The following is a 23373-nucleotide window of genomic DNA, read 5'->3' as shown; positions in this document are numbered from 1 at the left end:
AGTTCGTCAGGTAGAATAACTGACGAAAAATTATAAGTCTTAAAGTCACCTGTATCATTAACTCTAATCAATGGTTTAACTGACTCTACATCTTGTTGGTCACTCTCAAGTAGAACTACCCTTTCATCATCTGTTACTTCAAAACCATCACTAGTAAATGATACATTCACAGCCACATTATGTTGGTAATCTGTGTCAGACATTGTAACATTATCAGGTTTTAGTACTGCGTGTGTGTCAACATTAAATACTTGTTCAAAACTAGCTTCTTCACTGAATCGGAACAAAGTAAACACCTCAAATGGTCAAATGCCACAATCAAATCAACACTTCCAGGTTTTTCATGATGGTGCACGACAGGGGGCTATTCCCAAGCAGAGGAACAACACGTATTACAACAGAATGAGGGTTTCAAAACCCAGGTGAATTACGAAATGGGTCCTTGTGACCACGGGGAGATTGACTATTCATTGAACATAGAAAACACCATGGACAATGGTAGCCCACTCGTTGTTGAACACTCTAGTCGTGTTGAAGAAGCTAGTTTTGAACAAGTATTTAATGTTGACACACACGCAGTACTAAAACCTGATAATGTTACAATGTCTGACACGGATTACCAACATAATGTGGCTGTGAATGTATCATTTACTAGTGATGGTTTTGAAATAACACAGGATGAAAGGGTAGTTCTACTTGAGAGTGACCAACAAGATGTAGAGTCAGTTAAACAATTGATTAGAGTTAATGATACAGGTGACTTTAAGACTTATAATTTTTCGTCAGTTATTCTACCTGATGAACTGGTTGAATTACTGGCTAAAGGTTATACTTATGTCCCTAAAAACAATTTAGACTTGGTTAACACAACCCTGGACATTAAACTATTTACTCGAAAATTAAACTTCAGTCTGTTGCTTGGGGGGTACGAGGCAAATGGGAATAAATCTGATCCTTTCAGGATTTCCAGTACATTCAATCCACCATTGCACCCATTAATACAATTATTTGAAAATATGTGTGAACTAGACTTGAGACACAATGTAAAGTATTTGACTAAACCTGACACCACCTTTGTTAACAACAAGGAGAACGAATTGTTAGAATTCGTTCGTGTCCATAACTTACGTGTGTGTAAACCTGATAAAGGAGGAGGGGCTGTTATATTTGATCAGGACGATTACATTAACAGGATGACCGACTTAGTTAACAATGCTGCCTATGAAGTTAGCTCTAGATCTGAGATCAACAAGGCATATTCTACTATTAGGAGTAGTATTGAAGACATGTACATTGAAGGAAGACTTCAGGAAGAACATTATAATTACATGTTAGTTTTATACCCAAGATATCCCAGGTTATTTGGCATACCAAAAATTCATAAGAACATTACTCACCCCCTATGCATCCCCTTGTGGACAGTAGAGGATCGCCTACTTACACATGTGCGAAGGTTGTTGATTCCATCCTTAAAAAATATCTTATGGATGAAAATCACATCTGTAAAGATTCTTGGTCTTTCCTAGCTAAAATTAATACATTGGACTATGACATCAACTGTAATTTTCTTACAGTTGATGTCAAAGATCTGTATACCTGTATTCCTCACGATACAGCCACAGAATGGGTAGCAGCCACACTCAAGAAGAAAAACGCTTCCAGCATAGAAACGTCCTTAGTAATTGAATTACTTGAAATAATTTTATACAACAATTATTTCATGCTGGGAGAGAATTTTTATCTGCAGAAGGTGGGGGTGGCAATGGGCTCCCCCTGTGGGGCTAGTTTAGCAAACATGGTAATGCCTTTTTGGGAGAGAGAACACGTATTTAAAAACGACCTTTTCAGTGAGAGAATTTGTTTTTATACCAGATACCTTGATGATATTTTTATATTGTTTGAGGGGGATGAAGCAATTGGGCAAGGTATTATAGATGTTTTCAACTCCTCTACTACCTTTTTGGAATTTACCTCGACATTTAGCACAAGTGCTGTTGCTTACTTAGATATATGGTTAGAGAAAAATGAGGAACTAAGAGCTTTTGTAGCCACCATTCATAGGAAAACTACATACTCTAACTCATTTTTACATTTTACCAGTTGTCATCCTAATTTTCAAAAGAGATCTGTTGTCAAAGGACAGCTCATCAGGGCAGCCCGAATTGTAAGTTTGGACTCTGATTTTAAGGTAGAATGTGAACATTTGAAATCAATGTTCACATTTAGGGGTTGCCCAGTTCCCCTTTTGGAAGATCTTATAGAGGAGGTCATGTATAAAAGACATACTGGCGTATTTAAACCTATATTACGCGTACGTTCTAATATACTAGTGACTAATGAAGAAGTGACCTTGAGTGGTTTACCTAATGCTTTTTCAAATGTGTCTATTAATTGTCCAACAGACCCTACTATTAAAAAGGAAAACTATCCTAGACTTATTTTAACTTTTAATATTAATAGTTATGTAACAGTTGATATTATTAAAAAGAACTGGGATATCTTTAGAACTAATTCGTCTCTCTATAATAAATTGGGGGCACGGCCTGAAATTACATTTCGGCGAGGAAGCAACTTGAAAAACTTACTGGAAAGACCCATTGCCCACTTTGTTAAAACTCCTGGTACTTTTAAATGCCAGAGTTGCAACAGGTGTAGTAGTATTCTTGAGACTAATAAATTTAATTTAAATGGAAGACTATATAAACTGAAATATAGAACTAATTGTAACTCTCGTATGGTAGTTTACCTGGCACTTTGCCAACAATGTCCTGGATTCTACGTAGGTAAGACTGAACGTAGGCTCCAGGACAGAGTTTATGAGCATTTATATGCTATTAAGAAAAACAAACAGGAGAATGCTTTAGCAAAACATATTTCCCTGTTTAAAGACCATCATTTTAAATTTATAATTATAGACCAAATTTTGGACAACCACCAAGGGGCCCCTCTGCATTTGTTGCTTGAAGAGAAAGAACTGAAATGGCAGATAAAATTGAACTCTTATTCCTTTCCAGGTCTTAATGACCTGTGTTCAATCAGTTGTGTACTGAAGCTGAAGAGTTTAAGATGGTAGGACTTTCAACTTTAGAATGGTAGTTTAAACTTTGAAGTATATTAAAGCATTACATCCAACACCATTTTTATTATTTTGTATACACTTTTAAGTTGTATTACTTTTTAGGGTTTTGAAATGTAATAGAATATGTGTAGTATTTTAAAACTTTAAGGCACTTTATTTCATTATTGTATTTCATTATTGTATTATATCATATTACTTTATTTTTATTATAGTTATAGTTACTAAGGTTTCGTAGTACTTGTACTTCAATTTGAAAATATGTCTTTAAGAGCTGATTATGGGTGACTGATTTCTCACTATCAGCTGTTGATGCATTTAGTTATTTAAGTTGATTGTACACTTTACACTGAGTTCTGAGGAAGTCTACCTATTTGGTTGACGAAAAGTGCTTAAACCTACTGTTTAATAAAAGTGTTCGTGACTTTTACATCTTGGATTTATTTGGTGATATTTTCCGTGCTCTGGTTGAGTGCTGTTTTACGTTAAGACTGTATAAGTTCATTATGGTGATTTGTAAACAGATTTTAAATCAGTTTTTTCTTTAAAAAATAACTATCACATCTAGCTATAAGGCTCTGAATCTTGCAGGACCTATAATTTGTAATACATAGAAATGTGAAGGAAGGCACCATGTGTAGTACACAGAAATGTAAAGGAAGGCACCATATGCAATACATGGAGATGTGAAGGAAGGCACCATGCACAATATATAGTAATGTGAAGGAAGGAGCCATGTGCAATACATAAAAATGTGAAGGAAGGTACCATGTGCAATACATAGCTATGTGAAGGAAGGCACCATATGCAATACATAGCAATGTGAAGGAATGCACCATGTGCAATACATAGCAATGTGAAGGAAGGTATCATGTGTAATACATAGGAATGCAAAGGAAGGCACCATGTGCAATACATAACAATGTGAAAGAAGGCACCATGTGCAATACATAGCAATGTGAAGGATGGCACCGTGTGCAATACATAGAAATGTGAAGCAAGGCACCATATGCAATACATAGCAATGTGAGGGAAAGCACCATGTGTAATACACAGAAATGTAAAGGAAGGCACCATGTGCAATACATGAAGAAGTGAAGGAAGGCACCATGTACAATATATAGTAATGTGAAGGAGGGAGCCATGTGTAATACACAGAAATGTAAAGGAAGGGACCATGTGCAATACATAGCAATGTGAAAAAAGGCACAATTTGCAATACATAGCAATGTGAAGGAAGGTACCATGTGCAATACATAGAAATGTGAAGAAAGGCACCATATGCAGTACACAGCAATGTGAAGGAAGAAGCCATGTGTAATACACAGAAATGTAAAGGAAGGCACCATGTGCAATACATAGCAATGTGAAGGAAGGCACATTGTGCAATACATAGCAATGTGAAGGAAGGCACCATGTGAAATACATCGCAATGTAAAGCAAGGCCCCATGTACATTACATACAAATGTGAAAGAAGGTACCATGTGCAATACATAGAAATGTGAAGGAAGGTACCATGTACAATACATAGAAATGTGAAGGAAGGCACCATGTGCAATACATAGCAATGTGAAGGAAGGCACCATGTGCAATACATAGCAATGTGAAGGAATGTACCATGTGCAATACATAGCAATGTGAAGGAATGTACCATGTGCAATACATAGCAATGTGAAGGAAGGCACCATGTGCAATACATAGCAATATGAAGGAAGGTACCATGTGCAATACATAGAAACATGAATGAAGGCACCATGTACAATACATAGCAATGTGAAGGAAGGCATTATGTGCAATACATAGAAATGTGAAGGAAGGTACCATGTGCAGTACATAGAAATGTGAAGGAAGGTACCATGTGCAATACATAGCAGCAATGTGAAGAAAGATACCATGTGCAATACATAGAAATGTAAAGAAAGGCACCATGTGCAATACATGGATATATGAAGGAAGGCACCATGTACAATACATAGCAATGTGAAGGAAGGTACCATGTGCAATACATAGAAATGTGAAGGAAGGTACTATGTGCAATAGATAGAAGTGTGAAGGAAGGCACCATGTGCAATACATAGCAATGTGAAGGAAGGTACCATGTGGAATAAATAGACATGTGAAGGAAGGTACCATGTGCAATACATAGAAACATGAAGGAAGGCACCATGTGCAATACATAGAAATGTGAAGGAAGGCACCAAGTGCAGTTCACAGAAATGTAAAAGAAGGCACCATGTGCAATACATGGAGATGTGAAGGAAGGCACTATGTACAATATATAGTAATGTGAAGGAAGGAGCCATGTGTAATGCACAGAAATGTAAAGGAAGGCACCATGTGCAATACATAGCAATGTGAAGGAACGTACCATGTGCAATACATAGAAACATGAAGGAAGGCACCATGTGCAATACATAGCAATGTGAAGGAAGGCACCATGTGCAATACATAGAAATATGAAGGAAGGCACCAAGTGTAATACACAGAAATGTAAAGGAAGCCACCATGAGCAATACATGGAGATGTGAAGGAAAGCACCATGTGCAATTTATAGCAGTATGAAGGAAGGAGCCATGTGCAATACATGGAAATGCGAAGAAAGGTACCATGTGCAATACATAGCAATGTGAAGGTAGGCACCATGTGCAATACATAGCAATGTGAAAAAAGGCACAATTTGCAATGCATAGCAATGTGAAGGAAGGTACCATGTGCAATACATAGAAACATGAAGGAAGGCACCATGTGCAATGCATAGCAATATGAAGGAAGGCACCATATGCAATACATAGCAATGTGAGGGAAGGCATGATGTGCAATACATAGAAATGTGAAGTAAGGCACCATGTGTAATACACAGAAATGTAAAGGAAGGCACCATGTGCAATACATGAAGAAGTGAAGGAAGGCACCATGTACAATATATAGTAATGTGAAGGAGGGAACCATGTGTAATACACAGAACTGTAAAGGAAGGCACCATGTGCAATACATAGCAAAGTGAAGGAAGGTACCATGTGCAATACATAGAAATGTGAAGAAAGGCACCATATGCAGTACACAGCAATGTGAAGGAAGAAGCCATGTGTAATACACAGAAATGTAAAGGAAGGCACCATGTGCAATACATAGCAATTTGAAGGAAGGCACATTGTGCAATACATAGCAATGTGAAGGAAGGCACCATGTGAAATACATCGCAATGTAAAGCAAGGCCGCATGTACATTACATAGAAATGTGAAAGAAGGTACCATGTGCAATACATAGAAATGTGAAGGAAGGTACCATGTACAATACATAGAAATGTGAAGGAAGGCACCATGTGCAATACATAGCAATGTGAAGGAAGGCACCATGTGCAATACATAGCAATATGAAGGAAGGTACCATATGCAATACATAGCAACATGAAGGAAGGCACCATATACAATACATAGCAATGTGAAGGAAGGCGTTATGTGCAATACATAGAAATGTGAAGGAAGGTACCATGTGCAGTACATAGAAATGTGAAGGAAGGTACCATGTGCAAAACATAGCAGCAATGTGAAGAAAGGTACCATGTGCAATACATAGAAATGTAAAGAAAGGCACCATGTGCAATACATGGATATATGAAGGAAGGCACCATGTACAATACATAGCAATGTGAAGGAAGGTACCATGTGCAATACATAGAAATGTGAAGGAAGGTACTATATGCAATACATAGCAATGTGAAGGAAGGTACCATATGCAATACACAGCAATGTGAAGGAAGGCACTATGTGCAATACATAGCAATGTGAAGGAAGACACCATATAAAATACATAGCAATGTGAAGGAAGGCACCATGTGCAATACATAGAAATGTGAAGGAAGGTACCATGTGCAATACATAGAAATGTGAAGGAAGGTACCATGTGTAATACATAGCAATGTGAAGGAAGGCACTATGTGCAATACATTGCAATGTGAAGGAAGGCACCATATAAAATACATAGCAATGTGAAGGAAGGCACCATGTGCAATACATAAAAATGTGAAGGAAGGTATCATGTGCAATACATAGAAATGTGAAGGAAGGCACCATATAAAATACATAGCAATGTGAAGGAAGGCACCATGTGCAATACATAAAAATGTGAAGGAAGGTATCATGTGCAATACATAGAAATGTGAAGGAAGGTACCATGTACAATACATAGCAATGTGAAGGAAGGCATCATGCACAATACATAGACATGTGAAGGAAGGTACCATGTGCAATAGATAGACATGTGAAGGAAGGTACTATGTGAAATACATAGAAACTTCAAGGAAGGCACCATGTGCAATACATTGAAATGTGAAGGAAGGTACCATGTGCAATACACAGAAACATGAAAGAAGGCACCATGTGCAATACATAGAAATGGAAATAAAGGCCTCATGTGTAATACATAGAAATGTAAAGGATGGTACCATGTGCAATACATAGCAATGTAAAGGAAGGCACCATGTGCACTACATAGCAATGTGAAGGAAGGCACCATGTGCAATACATAGAAATGTGAAGGAAGGTACCATGTACAATACATAGTAATGTGAAGGAAGGCACCATGTGCAATACATAGACATGTGAAGGAAGGTACCATGTACAATACATAGCAATGTGAAGGAATGTACCATGTGCAATACATAGAAATGTGAAGGAAGGTACCATGTGCAATACATAGAAACATGAAGGAAGGCACCATGTGTAGCACACAGAAATGTGAAGGAAGGCCTCATGTGTAATACATAGAAATGTAAAGGAGGGCAGAATTTGTAACACACAGAAATGTGAAGGAAGGCCTCATGTGCAATACATAGAAATGTAAAGGAGGGCAGAATTTGTAACACACAGAAATGTGAAGTTACCATATGTAATACATAGAAATGTAAAGGAAGGCAGTACAACTTTAAACGTTCTTATCTGTAGCTGGTATAATTGTTCACAATGTGTTTTTTCTCATTTATACAGAAAGTAACACATATTTCTAGGTTAATTTTTCTTGCGAATAGATTATTGCTTGTGAAACCCCTACTACACAATGTGTATGTCTATGTATATTTGCACACACACACACACACACACACATGGACACACACACACACACACACACACACACACACACACACACACACACACACACACACACACACACACACACACACACACAACACATACCTATATATATATATATATATATGTATATATATATATATATATATATATCTGTACAGGTTTCTCTCAAATGGTAGAAGCTCAATTGATTAAATGCAGAGTACAGAACTTGTTCCCTGTATGGATTAATGGTAAAGTATATCTCGGAGGTGATTGCAGGCTGAGAATGTGTTGTGAATCCATTAGTAGGACACATGGTGAAGCCTATTTAAGAAATGTGGCACCCATGGTGAAGCCCATCTTAGAGAAGTGGCATGTATATATATATATATATATATATATATATATATATATATATATATATATAAACATACATAGATAGCTATGTACATATAGTTAGACATATCTATATCTATCTATAAATAGATATAGGGGAGTGCAGGTGTAAATCCAAATTTGGATGGTTGACCTGTTGATTGTTGACCTACATTGGTTGACAAATGCAAATTATCTAGAGTTGTGTGAGGGTGACAGTCCCCATGGTAGGAGTGTATGCCCTTTCCTCAGGGACTGTGCGATCTCAAAGTTAGTGTACATGATTAGCAGCAGGTGTGAGGGTGCAGGTTGGCTTGCCCCCTTTTAAGAAAACTTTACTTTTCATTGTATTTTCTGAGGATTAGCTTGGAACATGCCCTATAGCATATTTTCATTGACATATGTGCGTCAATGTAAAGCGCAATGACATTTCTGTGGACTGAGTATTAGTAGTATATCCATATTTATATCTATCTATCTATGTGCATATATATATATATATTTAGTGAGATCGATACACACACATATACATGTTTGAGCTTGTATTTCTATATGTGCATAGGTGTGACAATGATTGTTTTATACATTAAGTATCACACTTGGGCAGCTCAGACCACCTCACCATCATGCTAATGCCAGTGTACAAACCTGTGAAGTAAAGCAGGGTATGGCCAAATTGAGCAATCACAGCACTCCAAGACTGCTTCAATAATACAAACTGTAACATAGTCAGAGAGGCTGCAACAGCTGTTCTACACTTTAACTTGGATGAATACACAGAAACTGTGATGGCATATATGTCTAAATGCACAGATAATGTGACCATCAACAGAAACATCATCATAAGAGCCAACCAAAAACCCTGGCTCACCAGCAAAGTATACGAGTTTCTGAAGGAGCGTAATGTGGCATTCAAATCAAAAGACAAGGAAGCTCTCCGTATGTCAAGGGCAAACCTGAAGAGAAGGACAAAGGAAGGAAAAGGATCCTATGGAAAGAAAGTCCAGAACCACTTCACTGATATTAGAGACTCCAGGTGCATGTGGCAGGACATAAAAGCCATAACCGAATACAACTCCCTGTCAGCCCAATGCGAGGATAACACAGAATTCCTGGAAAGGATGGATACCTTCTTCTGCAGGTTTGAGGACAGGAACAGATCCAAGGCAGTGAAACTCACTACAGACCCAGGAGATGAAGTGCTTAGCCTTAACTCAATAGAGGTGAAAAGGACCCTATAGCAGGTGAACCCTAGGAAGCCTGCTGGATTGGACATCATCATGGGAAAAGTGTTAAAGCACTGTGCTGAACAACTAAGCACTGTATTCATGGATATATTTAACATCTCCCTCAGTCAAGCAAAGGTACGCAAATGCTTCAAAAACATTATTCCACTGTCAAAGAATCATCTCCCTCAAGCCTCAATGGCTACAGTAGCCCTCATGTCACCATTATGAAAAGCTTCGAAAGGTTAGTCAAAAAACACCTGACAGCAAGCCATCCAGCAGCACTTGATCCACTCTAGTTCACATATCGTGCCAAGTGCTCCACAACGGATACCATTTTGGCTGCACTGCATCTCTCATTGGCACAACTTGAGAACAAGAGCAGCTATGCTAGAATGCTGTTTACTGACTTCCGTTCAGCATTCAATACTGTCATGCCACAACAGGTAATCAAAAAACTTGTTCATCTAAGCACCAACACCCATATGTGCAACTGGATCCTGGAATTCTTGACAGAGGGTATGTGTGGGCAATAACTCTTTGAAAAGCATCATAATTAACACAGTAGTACCTCAAGGCTGTGCGTTGAGTCCACTACTGTTTACTCTACTAACCCATAAGTATAAAACTAGATTCAACCACGTCATCAAGTTTGCGGATGACAGTACAGTTGTGGGCCTCATCAGTAAAGGAGATGAAAAAGACCATAGGGAGGAAGTGAGCTCACTGATCGACTGGTGTGCCAAGTACAACCTCGACTTTAATGTCAACAAAACAAAGGAGATCATAATGGACTTCAGGAAAACACGACCAGCTCATTGTCTTCTCATAATGAATGGTGAGATGGTAGGACCAGCTCTTTCTCCTCTCATGATGAATGGTGAGATGGTAGGACCAGCTCATTCTCTTCTCATGATGAATGGTGAGATGGTAGGACCAGCTCATTGTCTTCTCATAATGAATGGTGAGATGGTAGGACCAGCTCTTTCTCCTATCATGATGAATGATGAGATGGTAGGACCAGCTCTTTCTCCTCTCATGATGAATGGTGAGATGGTAGGACCAGCTCATTCTCCTCTCATGATGAATGGTGAGATGGTAGGACCAGCTCGTTCTCTTCTCATGATGAATGGTGAGATGGTAGGACCAGCTCATTCTCTTCTCATGATGAATGGTGAGATGGTAGGACCAGCTCATTCTCCTCTCATGATGAATAGTGAGACGGTAGGACCAGCTCATTCTCCTCTCATGATGAATGGTGAGATGGTAGGACTAGCTCATTCTCCTCTCATGATGAATGGTGAGACGGTAGGACCAGCTCATTCTCCTCTCATGATGAATGGTGAGATGGTAGGACTAGCTCATTCTCCTCTCATGATGAATGGTGAGTGGGTAGGACCAGCTCATTCTCCTCTCATGAAGAATGGTGAGATGGCAGAAAGAGCAAAGAGCACAAAATTCCTGGGGGGGTTCACATTGTGGAGGCTCTATCTAGGTCAATAAACAATAGTCATATAGCAAAGATGGCTCATCAACATCTGCATTTCCTGAGGAGACTGAGGAAAGCAAGTCTATCACCCTATATCCTTGCCACCTTCTATAGTAGTACCATAGAAAGTATCCTAGCATGTAACTTTTCAGAGCGGTATGGGAGCTGCTCAGTTTCAGACCAAAAAGCTCTACAAGGGATAGTGAAAGAAGCAGAGACGATAACAGGCTCCAAACTTCCAGCGCTACAGGAGTTATACACAGCATGATGTCACAACAGAACTACAAAAATAATCAAGGATCCCACACACCCTGCTTATGAACTGTTCACATGCTTGTCATCCATCAGAAGATACCGTAGTTTATGCTATAAAACATCCAGGTTCAGAAACAGATTCTTTCCTCAGGTGTTGAGATTTTTGAACTCCGGAAATAATCGCAGGGAAGCCAGACACTGGCAAGATATAGGACAGCCAACTCTTTTGGTGCAAATAAATGAGAGACAGTTTGGATTCTAAACATAAACAATACAGAGATGGCAATGAATGTGCAATATTATACTAACTAAATCCTCTTACTCATGTGAGAATCACACAGTGCAATAGGAACTTGTGCAATAAGAAATCGTTCAGCTGCTGAAAATTATAGGTAAGGTAAACTGTGGTAATATGTAGTAGAATAACCTGTTGAATGTGAAATTATGAAAATATGTCCATTGTATGTGTTATTGTATCTATGTAAAGGTCTTCTCAATTCAAGCCTGATGCATGCAAATTCGTTTAGACTACACTTGTGTAGGCTAAATGACAATAACGTTTATTTTGACTTTGAAGTACATATTTGGTAATCATCATCATCATTTAAGACATGCTCACATCTCATTCCTTTCGTTGAGTGAAATGAGCAGGATGAACATTTTAGAACTTAAATTATAAATTGATATTAACATACTGCTAAAAAAACTGAAGTAAAAATGTCTCTTACCCTCATTCATAAATATATTACCTTTAAGGTCATACTAACTACTGTTTCATGGCTAGGACAGAATTTTCTTTTCTCTTCCGGAATCTCACCTTTTCAGATGAAGTAGCCATTCCAGTGACCAGATACAGGTTTCCTCAGGGGGGCTGTGGAAGGAGTTCCCTATAGGTTCATAGGTGCATACAAGGCTATCGGCCACTGGGGCTTTTATAAGCATAGCTATGCAGCCAAAACATTTTGCACAACATTTTAAAGGTATGTTAACCATAACAACCAAGTAATATCCAGCACCTTTGTCATTTTTTGCTGGATTTCATCAATTTTCTCAGCCTTCCAAAGGTCGGGCTGTTTAAATACTATAAAATAATCTATAAAAACAGACCCAATTTCAGCACTCACTTATGGTGACACCTTCTGAAAGGACGGCATGCCCACTGGATTCAGGAAAACCTCAAAATGATCTTCTCAGATGGCTCACTAGCATACAGACAAGACATCTGTCTCTACCACTTATGAGTTAGGATTAATTACTAGGTTTGAGTCACTGATGACCAGCTGACCATTCCAGGGAGAGGGTTTTGTCAAGGAGAGTTTTACAGAATTGTGCATTAATGTTCACAAGGACTAGATGACTGATATGGAATCATTACATTTTCAGAAGTATTTCTGTACATTTATAATGTCATTGTGTTTAAGCCCCAGCAGACTGAAACATGTAGGTTGTGAATTTCAAAAACACAGCCGACTGCAATATGACATGAGTAGTCTTCACTCACTTCCCTTTCCAGTACAGCGTGGTCCAAATCCTGACAGACTGGACTCTTTGTTTCTTCACTTGCTCCCCTTTCACGTACAGCGTGATCCAAATCCTGACAGCCTGGATACTTTCCTTTGCTCCCCTTTCCAGTACATCATGACCCAAATCCTGATAGCCTGGATACTTTCTTTCTTGGATGGAGAGAATCCTCCATGAAGCATATTGTCCATACTAAGAGTGGACCCTGAAGAAGGATGGAGCATGGAAGAGCAGGTACAGAACCAGAGGTCAGAAGTCGGTTAGCAAACAAAAAGTTGTATTTGATGTCAGCATTTTTTCACCCTTACTGAAAGTAGCATTAGTAATGTCTCTCTCATCAAATTGGCTTGATTGCCAGAGGCTGGTAATGTTCTCCAGTCCTTCAGCATTGCATATGCTTCTAAGAATAAACACCCACCGAACCGCATACTAATCTCCAGCAACAATGTGTGGCTTTCACCATCAGACTGTGTCATCTGCTTAACTTCTCAGTGAAAAGTAAAGTATCTTAATTAAGTATTATGTGGGTCCAACGCATGTTGGAATCTGCTATAACATGTATTATTTGACTTTGTTGTATGTTACTATGTGATCTGTCACATTATCATTATTTGTCATTATGACTGAATTATTTATTGTACAGGTCTTGGCCCAGGACCTGCACTGAAAACAGGTTAAGCCCAGTCAATCTATCTTGGTTAGCAGTCACTAGCCCATCCTAATCTTTCCCTTTTCTTCCTGCTAGTCAGCTATAGCTTCACATCAGAATTTTCTAGAATGCTAACTACAAGAAAAGCAGCTATAGTTGCATGTCCAGTTTATACACTTACTTTGCAAACAGCAGCTTGCATGATTGCATCAAAGCCTCCTTCTGGCGTATCCAGGTTAGCAGATACACGCTGTTCTCCTATAACCTCGTTGAATCTTTCGGTATTGTCGGTCAGTGGTAGAACGTGTTTATAGCCAAAACAAGGCAAACAGTCAATATTGACACTCCTGTCAAATAAGCCAAAGAATCAAATAAGCAACTACTTATACATAGGAATCAATTAAGAAGTAAAACCATTTAATGCATCATTAAGGAAGGAGTTTATATAGTTTTTATTTCCGTTACACATACGAAGAAGAAATCTTTATCATAAATTATCAACGATAACGGAATATAATTTGTACTGATGTATTAGCTCCAACATGTGTATGGATTATGAATGTTTCTCGCAATGTGCTTTATTTATCTTGCAATTTCTCGCCAGTATCTATGCCCCTTAATATAGGCATCATTCTTTTTTTTTTAAATTCAACACCCTTTTCTTAGCAGTCAAGTAAAAGGAGGCTAAAATATCAGACACCAGACAGTGCACCTACACAATCTAATATACAGCATGCACAATCATTTCATATTATAGTCCATGCATAGAGATATAATTCCTTGTTCATAGTTAAGACCATCCTCCTACATTAAGTGACCAGATGTAAGAAGTTTTGAATGACAATCAAACACTTGCTCTTGGCATTGCCTGACTGGGCCAAAATCTAGTTGTAGCTGTTACAAAAAAGGCAGTGTCTATTCTATAGCACAAAGGAAACAGTGCAGCAACCATAAAAGTTCAACTAGAAAAGAAAAAGCAGCAAATGCACTGTGTGCAAAATTCTGTCTCCGTGTCTTGGGAATTCACCTCTATTCAACGCTCATAACAGTCCACAACACCTTCAATGAAACCAAGTAGAAGTGGACAAAAGTTTATTGTAATGCCAACAAACAAAGAATGGTTAAGCACTTTCACTTGAATAAAACAAGCTTCCTCAGAACACCATAGCTTACATCACAGTTGTTTAAATAACTTTTTTGGCGCCAAAATTCAGTTTGAAATTTTAAAGCTATACACACATCCTTGACCATTGTTCTCGATTCATAAAATATTAAATAATATTCATGTTATTTCTAAAAGCGATGTTACATATAATATGTGTTGATAAAGTGAACAAGTTAAAAAACTGAAAAAATGTTAACAAAAACATTTACATTTAGATCATATCAAAACATGTTTAAAAACATATAACAATATACCTAATAGATCGTTTATTTTAAGACCAATAGTGGTTTGACAGATACAGTGTCATTTAAACCTGGTATAGTGGAAGCATCCGTATATATTTGCCACCAAAATTCTTTATATAATAATAAATTATTAAAGTCACCCCCTCTGTTATTGGTGTGCACAATGTCCACTATACCAAAATGAAAATAATGTTTGTCACCATATTGTTTAATATGTTTATACAAAGCATTTTTTTCATCCTTCCTTCTGATGCTATAAAGGTGAGAGTATATACATTTATTTAAACTCCTTTGAGTCTTACCTATATAGAATCCTGAACATGTTCTACTGATGGCAATATACACCACCATTTTAGTTGTAGAGTTGCCCCCACAGAATTTAATTCTAGTGTGTTTATAATTATCCAATTTCACACTGTCTCCCTGAAATATAGTGTGACATTGTTTACATGCCCCACATTTTGCAGTTTTCATGTATTCTGTCTTCTTAATAAAGATACCCTTCTGTAAAATAGATTTTATGTTGGCCCCTACCTTATAAACAAACCTTGGACATTCACCTAATGTGGGTGCTATATCTTGATCAGCAGATATTATATGCCAGTTGTTCATTAAAATCTTCTTAACTTTACCTGAATATATGCCAAATTCCAAAATGCAAGATTTACCAAAAATGCAAGTTTCAGACTTCATATCATGCAATGTAGCCACAGTCGAAACAATAGCTGTCCTATATTTTTCACCCAACAAAGGCTTGTACTGGTTACCCCATTTCCTCACAACATAATTACTTACATTTTCCATAACTCTAACGTCATAGCCTCTGTCCTTAAATAAGGACGTAATAAATTTCACCTCATCCAACATGTCCTCATACCGTGAGGTCATCCTAACTGCTCTAATAAGCTGACCCTTATAAATATTTGTGAATTGTTTCTTCGGATGGTAGCTAGAATATTCCAAATAACTATTCAAAAAAGTGTTCATTCTATAAATTTTGGATTTAAACTCATCCCCTGTTTTTGACACAAATGTGTCTAAATAAGCCACACCTTCGTGACTGCTACAGGAGGTAAATTTTAAAAAATTACTGCTACTATTGATGTATTGTAAAAATAATGCTAGCTGTTGTTCTCCACCATCCCAAATCAAATATATGTCATCAGGGTATCTGACGTAATATTTTATGTATGTCATAAAGTGACTATCTAAAATAGTCCTCTCTTCCCATTCAAGCTTGACCAAATTGGCGTATATGGGAGCACAAGCTGCTCCCATAGCTACGCCTTTGGTCTGCTTGTAATATTCTCCCTCAAATATAATGTAATTGTGTTCGAGAACCAGGGACAAGATATCCGTAAGAAGACAGATGGCGTCCCATTGGATATCTGTATATTTTCTTATACTCGTAGCAAAAGCTGATAGACCATCTTCTTTTGGTATACAGGAAAATAAATCTATGACATCAATAGTCACAAATGTCAGATCTGAACTGGATAGGTAAATAGGATACTGTTTCAGAAAATCCCATGAGTCCTTTGCTATATGTGGAATAGTGGCATATATATGTTTCAAATAGGTATCAATAACCTTACCTATAGTAAATGTCTTAGACCTACTCCCTGATATAATGGGTCTAAAGGGCGGTTCATCTATATTCTTGGGAATTTTAGGAATACCCACTATAGAAGCTAATACAGGATGTTCAACCTTAATATAAGTATAGATGTCATTATTGATCCTGTTATCTAGTAAGTATTCTTCAATACATGTGTCTATTTTTCTATACCATATGTTAATCTAATTCAAGGACAACTTAGAATAATTTCCAGAATTGTGTAGTATTTCATGTATCTTACAAGTGTATAAAAAACTATCATAGATTACTACGCCCCCCCCCCCCCTTATCTGGTTTCATTATTCTGATGTTACTAGCACATCTTAATTCCTGTAGTACCCTGCTCTCTTCTTTTGTTAAATTGGAACTGATCTGATGTCCATCGATTTGTCTATCCAACTTGTAAATCTGTTTAGTCACTACTTTATCAAAGATAGAAATGGTGGGGTGCATGGGGGTATATATGTACTTTTCTTTTTGACTACTGGAATGAACGGCTCGGCATGAGAAGTGTCACCCACTGTTTTTTTATCTTTAAATAAAATAGCCAGGTTAAGCTTTCTCACATATCTTTTTATTTCACAAATACAGTCCACTAGATTGAATGTCTTAGTGGGAATAAATTTAATCCCCTTAGATAGTAAATCAAAGTGTCCAGTATTTAAAATGTAGTTAGTATAGTTGTATATATTAAAGTTCCTATAGGTGTAAGTAACACCATCCTGTAGGATGCCTACGTTATTATTACTGGACTCGCCTATTGTCTCAGTAACAACTGAACCAGAATTTAACGTGGGGTCCTTGGATATGGATGGTAGTGAGAATCTCTTCTGTAACCCCTCGTCCACTTTCTCTCCCTCCCCTTGTGTTCTCCGTATAAAAAAATCAGAGTTAGCATTTCCATCAGAACTAGATTGTTTGTATGTATTTACAATTCCTGTCTTTTGACCCCCCCTCACATACTTAGGGTACTTACTATGATCTTTTTCCCATAAATATGCTGTACCTCTTTTGTATTGGTCCAAGTCCCTATATAGTTTTTTCATCTTACGTTCATATATTTTTGAAATATTAGATTCAGCATAGGAGAATTGTTTGACGTACAAATTCTCCCACTGAGAAAAAAGTAAGTCATTTTTAATCAAAGTGTTTAATTCTTCCACCTCCTTAATTAAATAAACCAGCTTCTCATCATTAAATTTCATCAACACAGACATATACTTAAAACCACATTGGTCAAATAAACTATTAAAATCTGACTTAACATTTTCAGTAATATTCACACCCATAGGTAATTTAAAAAATCTAAGTCCCATCGGGACTACCTTTAACTCTATACATCTGGAAAGATAGGCATTGTCCAGTTTAATACTGTTAATTAGAACCAACTTTTTACCCAAATCATATATAAAATCCTTTAAGGTACCTTTAGACTTCTCCTTTGAAGTGTGTCTTTTGTCACTGATCTCTGCAGTCGGATCAGTATCAAAATAACAGTTCTTTTCAATAAATGTTTTAAACAGATCTGAATTTACATGTTTCAAATGTTTACTTTTGCTGTGCCTACTAACATCAATATTGTCCGTCATACCATTGTCAACAATGTCAATATTAGTATCCATACCCTTTGCTGTAGTACCATCTGTATCCAAACCCTTTGCTGTAGTACCATAAGTGAAATGTGGCTTCATTCTTTTAGGCTTAGTGCCTGTATGATAAGCTTCTTCATTAACATCACCAAATGAGAAATCAAATGTGAAGTCAGGAGTACCAATTTTACTACTACTCCTTTGAGAGCCTGCTAAAGAAACAGGAGGTATATCCAAAGAAATAATGTTTGTACTCCCAGTGTTTGCCATAACAGTACTTTTACAGGAACCCTGTCCATTAGCAATGGTTGTTGAATATGTCGACAAATTAGACAGTCTTAAAACATCTTCTTCACAGTTAGTATTCACTCGACCAATATCAGTAATACAGTTCTTGTTGTCACGGCTATGTTCTACCTCTGAACTGTGGCAGTTATTTTTCCCTTTGTAAATATCTAAGAAGGAGCTGCTTAGTTGTAGGGTAGTAAGCTTGCTTACCTCTCCCCTCAGTTCAGTCAATTCAGCTTTCACCGACTGATAATCCTGGTGTGCAGTCAATTCAGCTTTCACCGACTGAAAATCCTGGTGTGCAGGACTGTGTAATGAATCCAATGAGGTTTCCCGATCAGACTCCATGGGACCCAACTCAGAACTCAACTGAAGCAAACAGTGCAGCAACCATAAAAGTTCAACTAGAAAAGAAAAAGCAGCAAATGCACTGTGTGCAAAATTCTGTCTCTGTGTCTTGGGAATTCACCTCTATTCAACGCTCATACCAGTCCACAACACCTTCAATGAAACCAAGTAGAAGTGGACAAAAGTTTATTGTAATGCCAACAAACAAAGAATGGTTAAGCGCTTTCACTTGAATAAAACAAGCTTCCTCAGAACACCATAGCTTACATCACAGTTGTTTAAATAACTTTTTTGGCGCCAAAATTCAGTTTGTAATTTTAAAGCTATACACACATCCTTGACCATTGTTCTCGATTCATAAAATATTAAATAATATTCATATTATTTCTAAAAGCGATGTTACATATAATATGTGTTGATAAAGTGAACAAGTTAAAAAACTGAAAAAATGTTAACAAAAACATTTACATTTAGATCATATCAAAACATGTTTAAAAACATATAACAATATACCTAATGATCGTTTATTTTAAGACCAATAGTGGTTTGACAGATACAGTGTCATTTAAACCTGGTATAGTGGAAGCATCCGTAAATATTTGCCACCAAAATTCTTTATATAATAATAAATTATTAAAGTCACCCCCCTCTGTTATTGGTGTGCACAATGTCCACTATACCAAAATTAAAATAATGTTTGTCACCATATTGTTTAATATGTTTATACAAAGCATTTTTTTCATCCTTCCTTCTGATGCTATAAAGGTGAGAGTATATACGTTTATTTAAACTCCTTTGAGTCTTACCTATATAGAATCCTGAACATGTTCTACTGATGGCAATATACACCACCATTTTAGTTGTACAGTTGCCCCCACAGAATTTAATTCTAGTGTGTTTATAATTATCCAATTTCACACTGTCTCCCTGAGATATAGTGTGACATTGTTTACATGCCCCACATTTTGCAGTTTTCATGTATTCTGTCTTCCTAATAAAGATACCCTTCTCTAAAATAGATTTTATGTTGGCCCCTACCTTATAAACAAACCTTGGGCATTCACCTAATGTGGGTGCTATATCTTGATCAGCAGATATTATTTGTGTCAAAAACAGGGGATGAGTTTAAATCCAAAATTTATATTATATTATATTATATTATATTATATTATATTATATTATATTATATTTATAAGTAATTATGTTGTGAGGAAATGGGGTAACCAGTACAAGCCTTTGTTGGGTGAAAAATATAGGACAGCTATTGTTTCGACTGTGGATACATTGCATGATATGAAGTCTGAAACTTGCATTTTTGGTAAATCTTGCATTTTGGAATTTGGCATATATTCAGGTAAAGTTAAGAAGATTTTAATGAACAACTGGCATATAATATCTGCTAATCAAGATACAGCACCCACATTAGTGAATGCCCAAGGTTTGTTTATAAGGTAGGGGCCAACATAAAATCTATTTTAGAGAAGGGTATCTTTATTAAGAAGACAGAATACATGAAAACTGCAAAATGTGGGGCATGTAAACAATGTCACACTATATTTCAGGGAGACAGTGCGAAATTGGATAATTATAAACACACTAGAATTAAATTTGCTGCTTTTTCTTTTCTAGTTGAACTTTTATAGCACAAAGGAAGAACTATTTATGAAAAAAGACAGATTTTTATAGAACATTTCATTAATGATTAAGCAATCTGTTTATCTGATGGCACATGTAAAATATCGCTGATTAGCCCAATACATTTTAAACATTGATAATTATTTAATATCTTCAAGGTAGGGTGGCACACTTATTCCTTCCACTTATTAACAATAACATAATTACAAAACTAACTGGTACCACAATACAGATGTCAGAGCAAAGAAATGTAAGAGACCCAGGACAGGTTCTGACCTGCTGCTGACTAAAATCCTCTGGCTATGACTGTTGTACAGGCCGATTTGTACAACATGTATTTCTATTAGGTTACAGATGCATTTCATTCCTATTATTGCCTCCTTTTCTGTAAGGTAGAAAAGTCTTTAGCCAACAATACGCAGCTTTGTGTAATCAGCTCCAAAAAATGTTTAGCTTCACTCTTTTCTACGCAACTATCCGATCTACTTCTTAAGAGAGTTTTTTTTTTTTAGCAGCAGTGTAAGCACCATGTCATGGCATGTATAGAAAATCTAATACAAGTTGTTTTTTTTTTGTTTTTTTAATAATGTTTTCATTCCATTAACATTCCAAGAGATTACTTTCAATCTGACACGAAAGATATAGGAAAATGCCCTAAGTCATTTAAGTTATAACACAAAGTGAGATGAATTAGTGAGGCAGGTAAATTAATAAACTGCTTCTACAGTTCACTAAATGTTAAAGTGAAGACAAGGTGTCTGATGACCCACAGTGAAAGGCTGTGAGAAGTATGCATCAACTGACTGCATGGTGGCACTGTTACGAGTTCAAAGCATTAGTCAGCATTGTAAGCTAAACATACCAAAGAAAGGCACAAACAGGAATTAACACTGCACAGTTCTGCCAAAGAAGAAACATAAATGTAAAACTACAACTTTATAGTGCAACAGGCATGACTGAACATTCTGCCTTATGACAGCAGGGATAGGGGACGTCATAAATAATACATTATAAACAGAATAAGAAAATCCTCAAACATCACTTGCTCATTAGCACAGAAGATGTCACCATCATTTATCACCTATTAGCACAGATGATGTCACCATCATTTATCACCTGTTAGCAGTGCTGATGTCACCATCATTGATCACCTGTTAGCACTGATGATGTTACCATCACTGATCACCTGTTAGCACTGATGTCACCATCATTGATCACCTGTTAGCACTGATGATTTCACCATTGATCAACTGTTAGCACTGATGATTTCACCATTGATCACCTATTAGCACTGATGTCACCATCATTGATCACCTGTTAGCACTGATGATGTCACCATCACTGATCACCTGTTAGCACTGATGTCACCATCATTGATCACCTGTTAGCACTGATGATGTCACCATCATTGATCTCCTGTTACCACTGATGATGGCACCATTGATCACCTGTTAGCACTAATGATGTCACCATCATTGATCACCTGTTAGCATTGGTGATGTCACCATCAGTGATCACCTGTTAGCACTGATGATATCACCATCATTGATCACCTGGCCTGCTGGCACAGGGTCAGGACATTCATCTGTACCAGCGAGGATCATGAACACTGGGCCCTAAAGGGCCTATATCTGTACAGGAAGAATGCAGAGTCCCTGTAATCACATCTATGCAGGTAAAAGCTGCACTCTCTAAAACCAAAAACACAGCATCCATGGGACTGGACAACATCCCAGGCTGCATTTTACACGAACTTCAGAACTAACTTGCTCCCCACCTAAGCGCCATGTTCAATCATAGTCTCATGTCAGGATTTGTGCCCACTGAATGGCACACAGCAACAGTTATCCAACTCCACAAAGGGGGAGCCACCATTGATCCTGGGAACTATTGCCCTAGTAGCCTGACGAGCCTGGTCTGCAAGGCCATGGAACTCATAAACAAAGACATTGGTAACCTCCAAACTCTGAAGCCCACCCAGTTCGGGTTTGTGAAAGGCAGATCATGTCTTCTGAACCTGGTTGACTTCTTTGAGGCAGTCACCAAAGCCGTAGACGAGGGTAAGGTGGTTTACACAGCCTGTCTTGATCTCGCCAAGGCATTCTACACCATCTCCCATTCTGGAATTTTAGCTAAACTCACTAAACTAGGTATAAATCCCTACATAACAAGATGGTTTGCCAATTGACTCACTGAAAGAACCCACACTGTAAAAGTTACAGACTCCAAATCTGATTTCAAACCAGTGACATGTGAAGTACCACAGGGTTCAGTCCTGGGACCTCTCTTGTTTGGTATCTACTTCTCTGAAGTACAGGTAACACACAAAGGCCTCTGGCTAATGAAGTTTGCAGATGACTGCAAAATAGGAGCCATAGTTGAGTCCCTAAATGATGTGGACATCCTACAGAAGGGCCTCACTGAGACAGATGCCTGGTGTCAGAGGCATGGCCTCAAGCTCAATGCCAAAAAGTGCATTGTCATTCTCTTTGGTAAAAACTCTGTACACATGAACTACCACATAAAAACAGCAGTCTACTTAACGTCGAATGTGTGATAAGAGACCTTGGGACCCAGGTGGATAGTAGTCTCTCCTTTGATAATCACATCGCCACAGTAGTCAGGAAATCCTTCTACGTGGCACACCTCATCACAAAAGGGTTCTCATCCAGGATAAAAGAGGTCATTGTTCCCCTCTACTCAGCACTCATTAGACCCATTATAGAGTACAACGCCCCTTTTGGAATGTACCTCACAAGACATCTGCAGCAGTTGAAAAGGCCAAAGAAGTACCTCACAAAGAGGATTATTGTCCTCAAACAG

The 23373-nt window shown here is 37.6% G+C and overlaps 1 protein-coding gene across 1 annotated transcript in view; it reads right to left on the bottom strand.

The window, feature by feature from the left end:
• Positions 1-23373, bottom strand: part of ITGB6 (integrin subunit beta 6) — a 920643-nt gene that overhangs the window by 517752 nt on the left and 379518 nt on the right. The window contains exon 6 of the mRNA XM_044074743.1: positions 13844-14009. Within this exon, the coding sequence (XP_043930678.1) occupies positions 13844-14009 (166 nt within the window). The remainder of the gene's footprint in view (positions 1-13843; positions 14010-23373) is intronic.

The sequence above is a fragment of the Protopterus annectens genome, chromosome 6.part0 (genome assembly GCF_019279795.1).
Source record: "Protopterus annectens isolate FY-2018-M chromosome 6.part0, PAN1.0, whole genome shotgun sequence".
In the NCBI taxonomy this organism is placed as follows: Eukaryota; Metazoa; Chordata; order Ceratodontiformes; family Protopteridae; genus Protopterus; species Protopterus annectens.
The sequence above is the reverse complement of the archived record's forward strand: the minus strand, read 5'-3'. Positions and strand labels throughout refer to the sequence as shown.